Source organism: Suncus etruscus, chromosome 5 (genome assembly GCF_024139225.1).
Source record: "Suncus etruscus isolate mSunEtr1 chromosome 5, mSunEtr1.pri.cur, whole genome shotgun sequence".
Lineage (NCBI taxonomy): Eukaryota > Metazoa > Chordata > Mammalia > Eulipotyphla > Soricidae > Suncus > Suncus etruscus.
The window spans coordinates 21186529-21206508 of NC_064852.1; the positions used below are offsets into that span (position 1 = coordinate 21186529).

At 56.7% G+C, this 19980-nt stretch overlaps 1 protein-coding gene across 5 annotated transcripts in view; it reads right to left on the bottom strand.

Moving 5' to 3' along the window:
• KCNT1 (potassium sodium-activated channel subfamily T member 1) overlaps positions 1-19668 on the bottom strand; it is a 32636-nt gene extending 12968 nt beyond the window's left edge. For 2 of the 5 annotated variants that reach the window (XM_049773598.1, XM_049773596.1), the window contains exons 1-10: positions 19440-19668; positions 4559-4638; positions 4246-4345; positions 3069-3125; positions 2477-2525; positions 2339-2398; positions 2201-2275; positions 2046-2129; positions 1661-1755; positions 1132-1312 (exon numbers count right to left, since the gene is read on the bottom strand). In XM_049773598.1, coding sequence (XP_049629555.1) covers positions 1132-1312; positions 1661-1755; positions 2046-2129; positions 2201-2275; positions 2339-2398; positions 2477-2525; positions 3069-3125; positions 4246-4345; positions 4559-4638; positions 19440-19534 — 876 coding nt within the window. In that variant the 5' untranslated portion in view covers positions 19535-19668. Of the gene's footprint in view, positions 1-1131; positions 1313-1660; positions 1756-2045; positions 2130-2200; positions 2276-2338; positions 2399-2476; positions 2526-3068; positions 3126-4245; positions 4346-4558; positions 4639-7644; positions 7687-10400; positions 10689-19439 lie in introns of those variants that run through there. The other 3 variants (XM_049773595.1, XM_049773594.1, XM_049773597.1) reach the window with 3 other exon arrangements.
• Between the last annotated feature and the right edge of the window lie 312 nt (positions 19669-19980).

Here is a 19980-nt window from a genome sequence, read left to right on the forward strand (position 1 = left end):
ATGAATCACTCCTGATGGGTTCAGAGGACCATATGAGATGCCAGGGATCAAACCTGGGTTGGCATCGTGCAAGGCAAATGCCCTCCCCACTGTGCTATCACTCCACTCCGCAGTCTCACCTTTTGTGGGGATCTCAGCTATGGCCCTGAGGAGACCCCTTTGCTGAACTGAAGAAGTGGGAAGTGGGTACCAGTCCCTTATCCCTTACTGGAGGCAGAGCCTCCAGGCCTTGTCCCCTGGGGGTGCTGCCTATGGGGTGACGGAAGGGCAGCGCTGGGTCCCGTCTGGAGGAAAATTCTCCCAAGGGCAGCCATATTTTCCTGGGGGACACTGAGGCCTCACACCCTCAAAACATAACCTCAAAGCCAGTCCAAGGGGGGTCAAGGCAGGCCTCCCCTTCTGCATGAGTTAGCTGTGTGCATCCTCAGAAGATCCCGGGTGGCTAGGCAGGAAAGCCAGTTGGAACTCAACAGCACCCGTGAGCATGAGACCTCTAACTTGGAACAAATCCGCGGGAACCCAGGACACTAGAGCAAAACAAGGCTCAAGTACAATGCAAACTGCATCTCCGACAGAAAAGTCTGTGGATAGAGAAGGGTCAGAATATGGAACTTGTGGAACATGATGGAGCAAAGTGCCACCTGGTTTTAGCGGTAACCTCAGGGAGCCCAGGGCTATGGTTGTGGGGCCCCACGAGGGGATGGATGGGCTCCAGATCAGGGGAAAGTTCTAGAGGACCTTGTTTCAAGACCTTGGGCCTTTGTTTCCTGGTGTTCCTGGGGTTCTGGGTACTGGGTATGGTGGGCATGGAAGAAAGGGTGCCAGGAGGTGAGGTCATTAAGCCACTTTCCCAGGCCAGAACCCCCTGAAAAGGCTGAGAGGTGAGTGTGGGTCCCTCTAAGGCAGGTCATCTATGACCCTGTGTGTGGCCAGAGAGAACTGGGGTGTCGTCTGACCACTACCTTTTACCCACCATGGCTTAGAACACAGTCCCCCATATGACCCTGACTCCTCAGGCTAGGGTTATGCCCACCCCCATGTCCACGAACACCCTGTACCCAGCTGAAGTCTTGTACCCCATGTCCACACACACCGCGTGCCCAGCCGAGGGCCATGCCTACCCCGGCCCACCTGCAGCGGGAGCACCACCAGGGCTACACAGATCATGACGACCACCAGCAGCTGCGAGGGCCAGATCTTGGGGGTGACATCCCCATAGCCCACAGTAGAAAAGGTGACGATGCAGAAGTAGAAGGATGTGAGCAGAGACAGGTTCTCACCCGCACGCTCCAGGTGCTGGATCCCGCAAGTCCTGAAGGATGTCAAGGTCATTCCAACTGCCCCGTGACTGCAGTACCCTCACCCCCAGATGCTGCGGGAAGGTTCCCAGGACACAGGATTGGGGGCATGTATGGCTCCTGCATACCACAGTGTTCCTCCCACCCACAATCCAGTCTGGCTCCCTACCCTGCCTTGCACCCCTCATGCCATGGGGACGGACAGGGAGGCAGACATGGTCACTGGGAAAGCTTTTACACCAGATGTCTGGTCATGCTTCAGGGTTGAGGGGCCAGGAAGACAGGGGCGCAAGACTGCAGGTCCCCCACTCAGCCGGTGGCACCCAGGGGCAGCTGCCTCCAGAAGCCTTGGCCCCACTCACCCTGTGAACACCAGGCAGAGCAGGGTGCAGAAGAGGATGAGCACCTGGTTGAACATGGCTGACTGTGTCCGAAGGATTGCACGGTGGAAGTCATTCTAGGGGTGGGCAGCAGTGGAGCAGGAGGTCACCAGCCCCTTCGCTCAGGTGGCAGCACTCTATGCACAGCCCTGACCCCAGAACACTTGGTCCTGGCTCTGGTGGTCTCGAGTGAGGGTCCTGGGGGCCCTGGGTCCCATGGTCTTGCATAGTTCTGGTGTCCACCAGGAAAAGTGGGGTTGAGTGCCCTGTGTATCGTCTTTGCCCTGATACAGGGTGGTTCCTATGCCCCTGGCTCCCAGGCATCCTGGGATATAGCCCTCTCCTGTATCCCTGCACCCCTCCTCACAATCATGTTCTCCAGGGCATGCTTGGCCAGCCAGCAGTTGAGGAACACAGGGATGAAGAGATTCCGCAGTGGCGGCCAGAATATCTGTGGGGGACGAGGGGAACAATGTGAGAGGGCTGAGGGCTGGGATCCCCGTCCCCGTGGCGGATACCCACCGTGACGATGAAGGGCAGTGTGGTGATCATCTCCAGAATGAAAGATACGCGGAATATCTGCTCCCAGATGTTGCCCTGGGGGGCAAAGGAGCTTCAGCACGGGTAGGGCAGGGCCAGCCGGGTGACCCCCTCGCTCACCTTGTAGCTGAGGTATATGAGCAGCATTGTCTCCAGGAAGCTGATCATGGCCACGATGACCTGGGAGACAGGGTCATGTCTGGGCCCTGTCAGGCATGGGCACAGTCCCCCCTCTACACCCCAAGAGACCCCACTCACCTGAATGGCCCATAGTGCCACCTTCCTCTCCACCCACAGGATGGGTGCCCTGGGAATGGAAAGATCTTAGGCAGTGAGTTCTTGGGGGTACTCAGGGTGGCTGCTCTGCCTGGGAGGGGCTGCCAGGGACAGCAACAGAGGTGCTCAAGAAAGGACAGTGAACTAGGCTCTGTTGGTTGGGTCACGGCTCATGATCACCATGGTGGTGCCCCTTTATCTGGCCCAAGGCCTCAGTGGCACCCCTTTCCTTCCTTGGAGTGTGAATTGCAGAAGTAGCTGCTCAAAGGGGTCCCTGCCTACATTCCCAAAGCTCTGAACCCACAGGAGTGTCATGAGCTGAGGGCTATGTCCAGTTGCTTATTCTTTACTTGCTCCTGAGATCCTGGGCAGCCCGACCATTGCCTGAAACAACACTGACCCAGGGACTGGCTAGTGGGGAGGGAAGGGCCCGGGGATGAGGCAGGGTTTTTGGGGAAGGGCATGACCTCCAATTGGTATAGGCGGAGTCTCTGGTAAGGGGTGGGGCCTCTAGGAGGCTTGGGCAGGACCTTTGAGGGAAGGGAAAGGTTGCAAGCCGGATGGGTGAGCTCACCAGTTGATCTCTGAAGATGACTCATTGAAGGTGTAATTCTGCTTCTGGCAGCCCCAGCTGTGGAGAGAGACCTGGCCAGGCTCAGGCTCCCAAAAGGACCATTCCCGTGGCTGCCCTGGGCCCAGGGAGTGCAGTGCACTTTCTGTGTACCTAGGGCAAGCTCAAACACAGGGGTGATGGGACCCCAGGAGAAAGCTGGGTTCCACCCCTCACAGTGAGGCTGGGGAAGTCTACACAAGGCCAAGGTGGTTTGGTGGTACTTGGGGCCTACCCAAAGCTGCTGCAGGGTGTCGTCCTATGGGCCTTGTCACCCTTTCCTCCCAGCCCGCTTCCCCCACTCCTTTGATGCTCACTACCAGTCTTGACCTCCCTCTGCATTCTTACAGCCCCCCAAGAAGACCTAGGAGATGTGGCAGAGACCCACAGCTGCTCCCCTTCCAGTGATACTTGGCCAAATGGGCCTGGTAGCACAATGCCTCTCCATTCAGTGTCAGTGGAGGTCACCAGGCACCCCACAGTGTTCAGGGTTTCCAGGACTGGACATGGAGGTGCTCTGAGAGCTATCAGGGCCTCGGGCCAAAATCTGGCCCCTGACCCCAGAGCCACCTCTTGGTCCTTTCCTCATTTTTGTTTGGTTTTAGGACAAACAGACCATGCTTGATGGATCATGGAGTACAGGAGAACAGAGATGGGGCTCATGCAAAGGAGCAGTCTGGGAGGGAGCCACTAAAGTTAGCCCCACAGTTGGGATCATCCTCTCCCTGGCTCCCAGATTCTCAAGGAGACACTCCTGGTACCCCTGCGGGGATCTCGGACTCCCAAAGGCCTTTCCCAAGTGCAGGAGCTCAGTCTTAAGAATGCACACATCCAGACATACTCATGGACACACGCACACAGCTCACTCATGAACATGAGCAAGCACACGCACACACATGGAGCATGCATATATATATATGCTCACTGACAGATGCAAGCACACATCTAGGCACACTCAGAGGCGTGTACGCACACTACTCACTCTCAGACACACACGCATACACTCACTCACAAACACATGCACTGAGTCAGATAGGGACAAGCCCAGAGCATCCCTGACCTAGCCATGGTTCTGGGGGTCCCGAGTCCCACACCAACCCCATGTGCCCGCCTGGACACAGGAAGGCCCATGGGCACCCACCATCCGATGCCCAGGGCTGGGTCCTCCAGCAGGACACGAACAATGTAGAGCAGACACGTGAGGAGCTTCAGTGAGAAGTTGAAAAGCCGGATCCGCAGGCCTGCAGGGGTTTGGGGGGTGTGGAGGGTCAGGCCTGAGGCAGGGTGAGGGTCCCTGGGGCTCAGTCCTGGGCAAGGCAGGGGTCCCTGGGCTTGTGTCCCCAGCAGGATAGGGATCCTTAGGGCTGGATTCCAGGGTAGGGGGTCCCTGGGGCTTGGCCCCCCCACAGCAGGATAGGGGTCCCTGGGGCTTGCCCCTTGGGTCACCCACTCACTGGACCGCTGGTTCCTGATGAAGAACAGCTTCAGCCGCTCCTTGACTGTGTTCTCGTTGACATAAAATTCTACTTGGACCCTGCGTGGCAGGATGGGGCATGGGGGTTCCGTAGGAGGATAAGGGGATGCCGCAAGGATGTCCACCTCAGCTGTCCCGGGGTCCTAGCTGCCTGCTTCATGCTCAGAACCCCCAAGCACTCAGGACACACCATTTCTCCTTTTCAGAAACTTTCAGAAACCAATGGCCCCAAGGGACTGGGGACTTAGTCCTCAGACCTGGGACTTGCTGAGGCCTACAAAGCAGACAAATTCCACCCCAGTGTGTCCCAAGGTATGCATTGGGGGGACAGGGCACACAACCAAACAGTAGTACTATCCCACCCTGTGCACCCATTCTCCGAATGTTGCATCTACCACCAGTAGTTGTACCTGCAGCCAGACTCACAGCCAAACCGTCATTATGGGTCTTAGGACCCATGACAGGAGGTGTAGTTGACATAGCCCACAAGTTCCACAGCCTCATAATAGCCTACCAATCCCAGTGAACCCCATAATCTGCTGTACCCCCTTACCCACTGTACCTTATAGCCCATAGCACCCCATTATCCACTGCACCCCATTGCCAACTGTACCCCATTATCCACTGTACTCCATTACCCACTGAACCCTGCCCAGCAACAACCTCATGTCCCCCATAAACCATTGTACTCCATTATCCACAACCCCATTGAGAGCCATACCCCCATTATTCACAACTCCTTATTATCTACTGTATCCTCTTACCCACTGGACCTTATTGTCCACTCACCCCATTATCCACAGCATCACATTATCCACCACACCTAGCAACCCACTGTACCTCAAAACAGCACTCTTCTGTACCCCATAATCTACCCCCTGATCCATGCGTATCTCATATCTATCATACCCCATAATTTCTGGCATAGACCCCCGCTTCCTAGCCCAGCCCCTCCTAACCATGTGCAGTTTGTCCTTTGGGGGCTTCTGGGGGTGGGTCCAAGGCTCTCTGGCTCTCTGAAAAGCCCCTTAGGTAGACAGGGAGTAGGGGGTCCTCAGAAGACCCAGCTATCCTTTAGTGCCACTGCATTCCTGCATGTCTACAGTACTGGACAGTTAAGTCCCTGCATCCCTCACTGCTCCCTTGCCCTACTCTTCCAGCTTCTGCTGCCTGAGGCCTCAGACCTCAAACCTCCCAGACTCCTGCCTCTGAGAAGCTCCTATGTACCCAACTTCCCATAGGGGACACTTGCCACAACCCATAGAACCTACCCCACTGCTTTCCTCATGGGAGACCAGATGCAGAGCTGAGAAACAGAGACAGAGACCAGGCAGGCCCCCTGGCTCCTCCCCACTCCTTGTTCAGAAATGAGAGATGCAGAACCACCCCTCAGTATCTCCAGTGAGAAGTCCCTGCCCAGGCCCAGTGGGTCGGGCTGGTGCCCATGACCTCTCCCACCCTCATGCCCCCATGTTCTCCGGCCTCAGTTTGCCTCCATGGGGCTGAGTCTGGGTGGCTCTGGAAATGAGATCAACTCGAGCTGAACTTTCCATGTTTGCACAGCTGGGCCACAGCCTCACTGCCACAATGGTGCTTGTACATCCCAGCAGTTCATTTCCCACCAGCAGAGGGGACCCCTGTGGTGTGACTTGCAGCACAGGGGGGCTGCCTGGCAGAGGTTGCAGCTCCCCACTCCTTGGGCCTGGTGCCTAGAGCCCAGAAAAGACATCCTCAGAGATGAGGGGGTGGAGCATGACTCTGGTATATCCCTGGGCTCTGGCTGTTGTTTCTGTTTTGGGGTGATGTAGGAACTGGCCCAACTTAGGTTTGGACCCAGGGGAAGGGAGACAAAGAAAGATCAGGAAGAGGGGGAGAGCATTGGAGGGTGACAAGTGTGTCTCTGCACCTGCCCCAGTGCACACCCCTGTAACCCTGTACTCACTCCTGTATTTCTATACTCAATCCTGTGTCCCTGTTCTCATTCCTATACTCACACCTACATTCCTGCATTCATCCCTGCTCTCATCTCTGCATCCCTAACTCACCCTCACTCACCTCTCCATCCCTAAACTCACCCCTGCATCTCTCCACTCACCTGATCTTTCCACTCACTCCTGCATTTCTCCACTCATTCCTGCACTCATCTCTGCAACCCTGCTCTCATCCCTACACTCACCCCGATTTCATCCTTCAATCATCCCTGTTCTCATCTCTAAACTAACCCCTGCATCTTGGTTCTCACTCATGCATCTTGGCACTCACCCCTGCTCTTTTTTTATTATTAATAATAATTTATTTAATGCATAGAGATGCCAAATTTTCATCAAAATACGAATCTGTCAAGGTTCACAAGCACTTATGAAAGTTGAACACTCTGTTCACATGCAATTTACCCAAGTTGCAAGAGTGGTTCAATATGCAAGATTAATATGTGCACCCCTGCTCTTATTCCTGCAGCCTTTCATTCTCCCCTGCATTCCTGCACTCACCCCCTCAACTGCTTGCTTACAGAGGTGTGCTGAGTCTTGGGTCCCCTGCCAGAGTGGAGCCCAGTGTAAAGGGAGGCATAGAGCAGATGGAATTCTCCAGCATGCAGCAGCATCCTGAGGAGGGTCTTAGCAGGCATGGGGTGGCTCCCAGGTGAACTGTGAGCCCAAAGACTCCATGGACCAAGCCCAGCACAGTGGGTATTCAGTTGGAGGCCAGGTTGGAGCCTCCATAGCCATCCTGTATCCTGTCAGAGGGCTGTGGCCTGCACTGGGCTAAGGGCCAGGACCCTATAGATGATCTCTATGGCCTGGGAGTCTCAGTTGTGTGTGGGCTCCAGTTCTGGGCCCAGTGGTAGCTGGGCCCCCAGACTTTTCCCTGTTCTAGTTGCCCCAGGGAGACCTGCAGAGCCCCCTCGTGCCAGCGGGGTGCCATCCAGTGCTGAGGGACAGACCAGGACCCAACCCTCCTGAGCCCTCACAGGGACACACAGGCCAGAAGGGAGGGGTGAGTGTGAGTGGAGGCTACTCTGTCTATGGTCCCCCAGCACACATCCCCCCAGTAGGCACCCCCACTTACTGAGGCAGGGAGGAGTCCAGGCTGGAATCTTCCACCTGATGTCTGGGGACACGGAGTGACGGTCAACAGGACGGACGTACAGACAGGCAGACAGATGGGCAGGACAGGTGGACAGACGGACGGAGGAGAGCCTGAGCAGGGAGGCCCTGGCAGGCCAGAAAGAGGCAGGGCGCCCTGGGCACCCCCTGATCCCTGAGGCCCCAGTACAGAGGAGGTTATGCTGCTGCCCAGCTGAGTGAGAGTCTTACACGGTGGATGTGGGCCGAGAGCGGCTCTGCCAGCCACTGGTCCTACCTGTCCCATCTGTGTGGCCCTCACGCCCCCAGTCTGGAGCTGGCACCTGGGGTGAGGTGGGGGTGGTACGGGGCTGGGCAGTTGGTCAACCCTAGGATATTGAAGACCCCTGAGCCTCTCTCACTGCAGGCAGGGGGACCCTAAGATCCCACCTCCCAGTCTGGGATAGGGATCAGGTAGATGGAAGGGGCAGACATACTCCAGGACACCAATGTGCTTATTCAGGAAGTTGGAGGAGTTTTCCTGCATAATGCCAGCCTTTCAGGTGTCCCTCCAATGCTGGAGAGACCTCCAGGCAGACCACAGCCTGGATGTGAGTCCTCGCCTGCCTTCCCCTCCTTCACAGACACAGCATGGCAGAGCCAGGTGGGCTACCCTGTGCCCACTGTGTGCCAGGGCCACCTCCTCCAGGAAGTTTTCCTCTCACAACACTATTGCAGGCCAGCAACACCCTCCCTGGTATCTGCATGCCCCTCCCAGACTGCCCTGAGAGTAAGATTTTGATGGATAAGACCCCAGAAGGGGGATGGCTCATGAAGCTGGAGCAATAACACAAAGGGTAGGGTGTTTGCCTTGTACACGGCTGACCCAGGACCGACCCAGGTTTGATCCCCGGCACCCCATACGGTTCCCCAAGCCTGCCAGGAGTGATTCCAAAGTGCAGAGCCAGGAGTAACCCCTGAGTACCACTGGGTGTGGTTCAAAGATCAAACCCCCGGGCCCAGAGAGATAGCACAGCGGTGTTTGCCTTGTAAGCAGCCGATCCAGGACCTAAAGTGGTTGGTTCGAATCCCGGTGTCCCATATGGTCCCCCATGCCTGCCGGGAGCTATTTCTGAGCAGACAGCCAGGAGTAACCCCTGAGCACCGCCGGGTGTGGCTCAAAAACAAAACAAAAACAAAAACAAAGATCAACCCCCCCCCCAAAAGAGAAGGGGATGGGCCAAAGAGATAGCATGGAGATAGGGTATTTGCCTTGCATGCAGAAGGATAGTGGTTCAATTCCTGGAATCCCATATGGTCCCCCGTGCCTGCCAGGGGTGATTTCTGAGTGTAGAGCCAGGAGTAACCCCTGAGTACTGCTAGGTGTGACCCCAAAAAACAAAACAAAACAAAACAAAAAGAGAAGGGGGGAATGTCTTTGACTCAAGAGCTCTCTCCAGCCTGCCCTTCTCCCTGAGCTTCCCTGGGGAAGTGCTGGGATGTACTCTGTCCAGTTCTCCCACCCTCACCACTGGGAGAGGGAGGATCCTGAGGTGAAGTGCAGTGTGGGGTTCAGGGAGTGGGAGGGGTGCGGTATGGGGCCTATGGAAGGGGGTCCTGAGGTGGGGTTCATGTTGGGTTTGTGAGAGAGATCCTGAGATGGGGCCTAGGGTCTGAGGGGGGTCTATGGAGAAGAAACTGAAGTGGGATGAGGAGCCCGAGGTGGTCGGTGGAGAGGATCCTCAGGTGGGGTGCTTCTGAGGTCCAGGCAGTGTTTGAGACACCCCTCTGCCTGCTGCCACCAGCACCATCAGTTCTGTTAGGGGCCCTAGGGCTGTTAGGGTAAGGGGTGCTGTCCCTGTAAAGCAGCACCCTGGAACCCTGAGGCATGTGAGTGGGAGAGCTTCCTGGAGGTGGAGGCCCTGCAGCATCAGGGTTGGCCTGGAGGTAGTTTCTGCCCAGGAGTCGCTGGCCCAGGCTGGCACAAACACTGCTCTGCACCACCGCCCCCCACGGCGTCCAGGAAGAGGCGGCGGCAGGGAGGCCTCCGGGGGCCCTGCGCACGGTGGTTGCCCATTAGCTGCTGGGGGCCACAAGTGCCCGTAAGAGCCACTTAGCGGCTGCCTGGGCATCACGGGCGTGCAGGAAATGGGTGTGAGGGTGGGGAGAGGCAAGCAGGCCCCTGTCCTGCCATCTGCCCTGTTGAGGGCTGCCAAGGCCTGCGCGGCCGCACCCCTCCCTAGGCCCTGGCGGGTGGGTGTCCAGCGCCTGATTCCCAGTCCCTTGGGGCCACCCGGCCACCTGCCTGGACATCTGCACAAGTCCCGTGAATGTGGGGACCCACAGGTTTACTCCCGCGCAAAGTTCGGGGGGGGTCCCAGCCTCAGTTTCCTCATCCGTGAAATGGGGTGTAGGGGAGCAACATCTCCCTGAACCTGCCTCCGCTCGGCTGTCACCTCCTGTGTGTGTGTGTGTGTGTGTGTGTGTGTGTGTGTGTGTGTGTGTGTCTGTGTGTGTGTGTGTGTGTGTGCTTGCGTGCGTGCGGCCCCCGCATCCCTTAGCGGGAACTCACCCCGCAAGAGGGGACCAGACCCCGTCCCGTCCCGCCAGGTCCAGTCCCACGTCCAGGACCCCCCCGCCCAGGGTCCCACTGTCTCCATCACATCCCGGGGCGCAGCAGCAGCGGGTAGGGCAGGTGCGGGGAGCGGGACGCGGGATGCGGGCGACGGTGCCAGCCCTCCCCTGACCCCCGGCCCTTACCTCTGGCCCACGTCGCTGCCCACCGAGCCCCCGGCGCGCGCCTGCAGCAGCGGGCTGAGCCCGTGCGGCTCCTCGGGGCCCGGCGCTCCGGCCGGGGCGCCCCCCGGGCCCGCCTTGCCTTCGGACGGGGAGTGCTGCAGCTTGGCCCGCGCCATCCTGCGGGTGCGCTGGCGGGGGCGGCGGGCGCTACCATTTGGGATGCGGGGGACCCCCCGCGCACCGCCGCAGTGGAACGGCCGAGGGGGCGGTACCGAGCGGATCCGGATCCGAACCCGAATCGGTTGCCCGCCTGAGCGAGGGCTCCTGGGCGCAGCTCCCCATCCCTGCCGCCCAGGTGCGGGGCACTCGCGCCCCCGTACCTGCCGCCCTGGTCCAGGGAGCACCGCGTGAGTGGCTCACCTGTGTGCATTTATTTCTACGCGTGTTCCCCTGCATATATATGTATATATATATACACATACATACATATATATACTTGTGTGTGCATGGGATATAGACATGTGTGCATGGGCATGAGCATATATGCACAAGCGTGTATGTCTTGGGGGCCATTCCACTTGCTCCCAGCAGCTTCTTCCAAACCCTGATGCCTCACTGCAACCCAGAGCTGGGGAAGGATGCTCTATACGGAGGTGCTGGGTAGGGACGAGGGTGCTCTGGAATTGGAGGGAAGGTTGCTGTGATGGGGGAGGGTTATTGCTGTGCATGGGGGAGGGTGCTCTGCACTGCTCTCTGCGGGGGGGGGTACCCTGCTCTCAAGGGGTACTCTGCTTTCTTGGGAGTGCCCTGCAGTGGTTTCAGCAGCACCCCACTCCTGCATCTCTCGGCCTGCCTATGGCTCCTGTCCCCAGAGGGACCATGGTCGTATCCATTAGCACTGCCTTGGGTGCAGAACCTGCAAATCCCTGGGGTGTCTTGTGCTTTATGTGCAGAAAAAGGGCGGCCAGAGGCTGGAGTGATAGCACATCGGGGTGGGCATTTGCCTTACACATGGTTGACCCTGGTTAGATCCCCTGCATCCCATGTGGTTCCCCTGAGTGATCTCTTAAGTTCAGAGCCAGGAGTAACCTGTGAACACTGCCTGGTGTGACCCAAAAACCAGGGAGAAAATAATTTTTTTTGAGGGGGGGGGCCACACCTGGTGAGGCTCAGGGATTACTCCTGGTTATGCGCTCAGAAGTCACTCCTGGCTTGGGGGACCAGATGGGACGCCGGGGATCGAACCCAGATCCATCCTGGCTCAGCTGTGTGCAAGGCAAATGCCCTACGGCTGTACTATCACTCTGGCCCCATGTTTAAAAGAGACTGGCTGGCCCAACGAAAGGTGCCTGCTTCTCACTAAACAGGCCAGGCTCCGTTCCTAGAACTGCATATGCTCTGCCCCCAGAGGCCCTCCTGAGTCCCCAAGAGCGTATTTTAAAAAATAGGGGCCAGAGGAATAATACAGCAGGGAGAGCATTTGCCTTGTATGTGGCCAACTCGGGTTTTGACCCTGCATCCCATGTGGTTCCCCAAGCACCACCAGAAACAACCCAAAAACAAGCAAAAAGAAAAGGGATGACTGGGGCACACTGGGCCCTCAGGGGTGCAGAAGGACACCAAGGAGCCTCCCAAACTGTGGGGGCACAGCTGAGTAGCCACACAGAGAGGACTGTGCACCCCAGCCTGTCTTGGACCTGTGATCTCATTCCCTGTCCCTGCAGAAGCAGAGGCATGGTCATGGCGCCATGAGGGGCATTGACGCTGGACAGCGAGTGGTGAAAAGGAGGGCAGCGAGCACAGAGTAGAGGGGCAGTAGCCAAATCCCTAGAAGAGGGGAAGAAACAGGCAGACCTGGCTGTGGTTTCTCTCAGGAGCAAGCCTGGGCAGAGCACTGCCTGGGTGAGTGCTCCTCTGGATTTGGCACATGCAGAGTAGATGCGGGTGCAGAGTGAAACCAATGAAGCACAGAGCCCAAGGAGGGGCCCCGACAAGGGTGGGTATTGTGTGAGGGATGGCACCCTGGGGCCATTCCGAGAGTGAGCTGGGGCTGCAGATGACCTGTTTCATGTATCTGTGTTGCCACCATTGACATATTGAAAAGACAGGAAGGTGGGGAGGGGAAAGAGAGAGAGAGTGGATAAATAGGTAGAGAGACAGAGAGCAGACTTTAAAGATTGGCATCGGGCCAGCTCAGGACCCCATAGGCATTTCTATGAGACTTCACATGCTGCACCACTTCTCACATGCAACCCTTACTGAACACTAGGCTGAGCAACAGTCAGGCCTTGACAGGCAAAGTTTTGGTCTCACCAACACTGTGAATGTCTGTCCCTCTGTTCCTTGAGAAGGCCATGAGACTGGTACCCATATATGGGGTCAGAGGAAGCCACAGAGGAGGACAAAAAAAAGAGTTCTGGTAGCACAGAGGGCAGGAGCAGACTCAGGGGTGTGAGCTTGGGCTTGAACAGGGCTGAGAGCTCAAGCAGTCACCACCGTTGAGCAGTTTCTGAGAGGGTCAGGCTGTGGCCACCTGCCTGATCCTGAAAGAAGGTGTGCCTGGAAGATGCAAGTGTCTGTAAGTGTCCGGAGGTGTCTGGGAAGTAAAAATGTGTGAAAGTGTCTGGAAGTGTCTAGAAATGTCTGGAAGGTGAATGTGCCTAGAAATGTCTAGAAGTGTCTGAAAGGTTAAAGTGTACAGAGTGTCCAAAAGTGTACAGAAGTGCCTGCAAGTGTCTAGAAGGAAACTGTCTGGACCCGTCTAGAAATGTTTGGAAGATGAAAGTGTCTGGAGTGTCCAGAAGTATCTGGAAGTGTCGAGAAGCATTTGGAAAGTGAAAGTGTCCAGAAATGTCTGGGAGTGTCTAGAAATGCCTAGAAGGTGAAAGTGTCCAGAAGAGTCTGAAAGGTGAAAGTGTCTGGAAGTGTCGGGAAAGTGAACTGAAGCTCAGAGACCATATGGGGTTTAGGCAGAAGAAGCACAGGTAAAAGGAAAGGGACATACCTTTTGGAAAGGGGTGAATGGCCCCTGAAGGTGGGGATGTTGAGGATTCTTGGCTTATACCCTCAGACCCTGGAGGCCCTCAGCATCCTCCCTGATGGGTTGACCCAAAGGCTGCCTCACATCCTGCAGGAAAGTCAAAGGGCACTCAGGGACACTTTGTACCAGACATAAAGGGCTGTGGAATAGGGTAGGTGGAAAGGGATGAGGGTGCTCAATACTAGGACTGAGGAAGTGGCAAAAGTCACAGAGGCAAGAATTAAGAAATGAGAAAGCCTACGGCATCGAGGTTCAGAGATGAAAAAAACTGACCAAGTTGTAGTGGATGGAGTAAGACGGCTGAGGCAGAGGGAGTGGATGGACGCTTTGCTCCCAGATCTCCAGATGAGAGAACCAGCTGTGCGCCCCAACAGGAAGGGACAGGGGCAGCACCCACCCAGGGAAACTGGCAACAAGCAGGAAGTCTGAGCATAGTGGAGCAGAGAGAGGTGGTGGCCAACCCATGGCTCACCACTGCTTCCCGTTCCCATGAACACCCATCCTGGAACTTTAAAAAAAAGGAGGAAAGGCTTATTCCCAATTTCTTCTGCCTGGCAGCAAGATTGAGGTGCTGAATCCACAGACAAAAACACAAACACTCTGCAGCCAGTAACTAGTTGGTAGGGCCCAGGGCAGTCAGAAGGTCAGACACCCTGAACCTGGGGTTTATGCCTGGAATTCAAGGATGATGTAATGAGTGTCATGAATCACATTAACAGCATCACTAGGATTTCACTAGAATTAATTAATGTCTTTTTTTGGCCGCCAAGGGAGGGGGAACAAAGCCATCCTGCACTTGCTCTAGAGCTAGAGAAAAGCACTGGATAAAATTCAACAGCTGCCTGTGAACAACAACAACAAAAAAAATTCAAGGGGCCAGAGTGATAGCACAGTGGTGAGGGCATTTGCCTAGCATTCGTCTGATCCTGCACTGATCCTCTGCATTCCATCCTTAGCATCACATATGGTCCCCTGAGCCTTCCAGGAGTGTTTTCTGAGCATAGAACCAGGAATGCCAAAACAAAACAAACAAACAAACAAACAAATAAGCCCAACAATGCAAGTCCCATGGGTGGATTTTGAATATAAAGCACTCAGTCAGCATATCTGAAGACCTGAGTTGGGTCTCAGAACTGCACCCTCTAAGTACTGTTGAATCTACTGAAAGTGGCCCTGATAAAATGTTCAACAGAAGAAGAAACACCTCAATAGGGTCAGACAGAGTAGGAGAACCAAGCCACGGTGACTTTCCCAGTCAGTGATGGTGGTGTCAGAATGAGGAAGACTCCAATTTAGCAGGCTGGTCAGGTGAGAAAGGAAATGACCCAGGAGGACAGGGGGATATGGTGTCATGAGGACCTGAGGCCTTAGTGAGGGAGGTGCTTCTGGTGTCCTAGCTAAAGTGCACTCTCCCACTCTCCTCTACTGTAGTAGAAACCTCAGGATTGGAGCTACAAAGATAGCACAGCAGTAGGGCATTTGCCTAGCAAGTAACCTATCCAGGACGAATGATGATTCGAATCCCGGCATCCTATATGGTCCCCATATAGGGGACCTGGCTCACCTGCCAGGAGTGATTTCTGAGCACAGAGCTAGGAATAACCCCGAACACCCTCAGGATTGGGGAACGCGGGTCTGGAAGTAATGCTGACACAGGAAATAATCCACACAGGTTATGGAGATAAAACAGGTCCAGGAATTTTCACCACCAAGCTATAAGCCAGCAGGCCAAAGAGTACGGGCAGGCAGACAGGCTAGCTGTAGGGCCCAAACCGGAAGAAGTCTTTTGACCTGAGTCTTTATTGGGAAGAGGAGGACCAACCCCAACGGTGGAGAACAGGTAGGGGTCGGGTCAATCCAGAGGTACTTCCTGCCCAAGAGGGACAAGCACATGCAAAGAATTGTCCTAAATAAAGTAAGAACTTGTTTCTCCAACACTCTATCCCTCAGGACAATACCTCATCACAGCCTCTCCCGCCTAGTGAGAACTTTCAACACCCTCAAATCCTATCATTCCCATATTCTCAAATTGCCTGATTCTGCACATCATGGCTGCACATTGCGACTCCCACAGAGTTTGGACAAAAACCACTGTTGCACTACCCAGAAAAAATAACAGCAGTGCCTGTCGAATTGCTGTCTGAGGAGTGAACAGAACCAGGGAGGGAAACTGTCGCCTTTCAGACCACCTAGGCTGACTTAGTAGCATCAGCTCCATCCTCAACTGCAGCCCAGAACAGTTCTGCTTGGATGGGAGAGGCCCGGAATCCACACTGCTCTGGATCATGGAGAATGACCCCTAAACTCCCATGTATTGTCCAGACAGTTGGGAATTTGGGAGGGGTTTGGGAGGCCTGACTAGCCCCAGCCCTGAACTGAGCAGGATCCAGAACCCTAGGGGATGGTGCTGTGGAATGTGAGTCCCAGTTACAAGGGCCTGGCCATGGTCAGGCACCCCATCTCTCTATCTTCACCACAGAAGGGTGGGCATCCCCCCACTCTAGCCCTTCAGAGGCCCAGTAGTACCTGGGCCTTTTGCACGAGGGCTCCTGCCTCCTGTTGCTTTGTCTAAGAGGGACATCTTGGGGTCCCTTGCTCCCCACCCATGATCCTCAGGTAGCAATCAGGATCTCCAGCTCCCTGAGGGCACTGCAGCTGTGCCTGCCCCCCTACCCCATGAGCAGAAACCACAGGGAGAGGGGATGGGGTTAGTATGTCTAGTGTCTTATCACTCCTGGAGCCTGCAGAAAGCCAGTCAGCATCATATCATGCGTATTTCTCCAGCTCATGTCATATCATTCATGTTCCTTGGGCTCACATCATATCACATGTGTTCCTTGGGTTCACGTCATATCATGTGTGTTCCTCAGTTGGCCAGGACAGGACACATGGTGCCAGCCCTGCCTATAGGAAGCCCACACTGTCCCCAGGTGTTAGGCCCCAAGAGGCTGGGGGGCAAGGTTGGGGACAAGACTTCACTTTCCAGGATGACCCCACTCTGCTCTCAACCCCGGGGGGTCAACTGCTGAGGGTCACCACAGATTTGCCAGGGGGAGGAGGAGTGAGTAGGAATTGGGAAGCAGTGCCTGTCTCTATAGCTCAGACCACCCAAACCTCTCTTCTTAAAGTCAGAGGATGTGGTCCTGGAAAGGGGGTGCACCCAGCTCCCAGGCTGAAGAGGAAGAGCTCCTTTCCGGCTTTTCTCAGCATTTCCCATCTGGACTGAACCCCACCCCGACATGGCCGCGAGCCAGTCCACCAGGGTCACAGGGCATGGAAGGGGCACAGACCTCCAGGGCCTCTGTGTGACCCTAACACTGGTCTCCCATTCCCCCATCTCCCTGACACTGGTCTCCCCTCACCCCAACAATGATTGCCCCCATCTCCCTAAGGTCCTTTCTCTTCCACTGATCCCTCATCTCCCTGATGCTGGTTTTCCCCTTTCCCCAATACTGGCTCCCCCTTCCTCCACAGGTTTCTCTTCCTACATAATGGTTCCCCTCTCCTATCCCCCTTCAGCAGGGACTGAGCTAATCAGAGGGGGGCTTGAGGTCACTATTTCCTCTACTCACTTACTATGCCACATTCACTTCCCCCCACCCCATCTTTGCAAGAACCCTCAGGGACTGGCCCTACCCTCTTTCTTTGCTTAGAACCAGGAGAGGCTGAGGCAGAAGCTGGGGGCCAGCCTGGATAAGCTGCCCCTTGACCCCACTGTACTCTGACGCCCAGCGGGGCCTGTGGGTGTCCGGAGGGGACACGGCAGGGAAGTGCGGGCGGCCGGTGCACCCCGGGGAGAGGAGCACACTCGGACCCTGGCCCAGAGCCCGCTCGCTCTCTGCCTGCAGCGTGGACAAACAGGTCCGGGAAAGACAGGTCAGCGGGCTCCGGGACCGCCCTCCTTCCCCTTGATGCGGCCTAAACTGGAGCTGGGACCAAGCTAAGCAGGGGCGGGGCTGACAGCAGCTTTTGGGGACCCCCATGAGCCCCACGTGGTCCTCAGGTGAGCCGTCTGTCCCCCAGCACCGGTGACTCACTGCTACTCTCCAAGGACCTGCATCGCCCCCACAGCCACATTCACATCCACGTGGCTGGGGGGAGGTAAGGGAGGCCTGAGGCAGGAAAGGGCTGGGGTCTAGGGGTCCCTGGGGCTGTGGGGCTATGGGGCTGGGCCAGCCCTGTGTAGGGGAAGGTCTTTCTAACTTCTAACCCTGCCCCGTGCAGCAGCGACAGTTTAGCACTAGGATAAAGATGCCCACCTGGCCGGTCCATCTACTCAGCCCCCTTGAGCTCCATCCCTTCTTTCTGGAGACCCGCACTTCCCAGCAGCCACGCCCCTTCTTTTTGGAGCACTGCTTCTCTCAGCATGCCCCTTCCCCTATACAGAAGCTCCACACCACCCATCTTCCTCCTACTTGGAGCCCATCACAGTTGGGCTCTCTCCCCTGACGAGTTCCCCATTGCCCCACTGCAAACATAAGGCCGCTGGGGGACAGGCTGGTCTTACTGCAAACCTCCCTATCCCTATCTCCCAACCCCAGCTCCCTTGGTCTGTCCTGACTGCCTGTGTGGGCGGGCGGGAGGCGGGTCACAGGTGCACCCAGTCCAGAGAGAAGTGGCTTTCAGGCCCTTCACATGTTGACCCTTGAGAGAAGGCTGCTCTGCCTGAGGAGGCCTGGGTGAGGGCCTGTCACCATGCCTGCCCCAGAGCCCAGCAGTTCCCAGGCCCCCAGCCCATAGTGTGCCACAAACAGGATCGCCAGTGACCATTCTGAGCACTGTCCTCCTGCCAGTTTCCAGCCTCTTTTGATTTACTGTGCATATTCAGTCAGTTCAGAGATGAGGGTGACCTGCAGATGCCCACAGCCTTCTACTTTCTGGTACACAGGCAACATGCATGCACACTTATGCACACAGACACATGCATGCATGCACACGCATACACGCATAATATATACATATACACAAGGACACAGTGAGACACATGTTCATATATGTATGAGCTCATACACATATGGTCAGTCAGGAACACACATGCTCAGGCACCCAGGCACCCATGTATACACATATACGCAGGCACACACAGTACACAAATGCACACATAGGCACATACAGGTGCACACTTGAACACTTAGGTACAGATACGTGCACTTCAGGTACACACACACCATGCTCAGGCACACATACGCTAACACTCCGGTACCCATAGGCACCCTCAAGTACACATATATGTTCAGGCACACACTTGCAAGCTCAGGTACACTCATGCACATTCAGGCACACACACAAGTGCACACTTAGATACATTCATGTGCACGCATCCGGTCTTGGTGCGTACATGCGTGCTCAGGTACATTCAGGCACGCACATATAGACACATAGGTACACATGGATCCACACTAGGGCACACTCAGGTCCACACATGCACACAAAGGTCCGTCCACACACTGGACATGGGCCCAGGGTTCCTAGGCTCTCCCTACCCCCGACAAGCTGGACACCCCAACCCCCAGGCTTCTGCGCCCAGGCTCCAAAGCAGCTTCGGGCGGCCCCTTCCCCCTTGGGCGCCTCTTTAAGGAAAGACCCCCCCCCCCCACACACACACACTTCAGCTCCGCCCTCCGAGAATGCAGGCCGGGGAAAGCTGTCCCTTCATCCAGTGCCCATGGCTGGGGCCTGAAGGACGCGAGGACGAGGACGCAAGCCTTCGTTCAATAACAAGAGAGCGCCAGGCCAGCCGCGCCCCCTGCAGCGCATTTCCGGCCCCCCCAAACCCCTCGCGCCAAGGCGGGGAGCAGGGATGGGGGTCAATCTGGTTTCTGCTTCAGGATCCTTGCTGGGAACATCGCACCCCCCAAACTTCTCGGTCCGGGAAGCAGGAAAGTTGCGGGGCACAGGGCGAGGGGCGCGGGGCAGGCGCTCCAGCACCGAGGACAGCGGCGATGGGGCGGGCGGACCCTCCCCCTCCCTGCCCGGTCCTCCTGTCCCCACCCTCCCCGGACCCTCTGTCCCTGTCCTACCTGTCGTCGTTCTGGAAGGGCGGGTCTCCCAGAAGCAGGTCTCGGAAGCGGTACCGGGGCGGTGGGGGCGGCCCCGCAGGGTCCAGGTCGCTCATCCCGCTGCCCAGGCACTTGCTGGCCACAGGGCCACTGTCCCCGGCGCAGGGCTGCCTGCAGGGACACGCCAGCGACCCCTTAGCTGTGCTCCGTGCCGGGCATGGAGGGCACTCGGGCTCTCTCCGCCTGCCCTGCTCGGGGCCCAGCTCCCTGCGTCTCCGTCCCCGCCCCCGTCCCCGTCCCCACCCGCTGCTCCCTGCGCGGTTCCGACTGACCCAAGATGCCTTCGGAGGACCGGCTGGAAGGCCTGGCTGGGGTGGGGTGTGGGGAGAGCTGGAGCTGAGGAGCAGGACCTGCTGGGGGTGCGATGTGAAGTGAGGACTGGAGGGGGTCTTCATGGATCGGAGCCATCCCTCCGTGCCACCAGGAGTTGGGGCAGGCTCCTTTTCTCTGAGTGGGGCCAGAGCTGCATGGACAGTAGGGGAGGGTCCTAGACCAGCGCCCC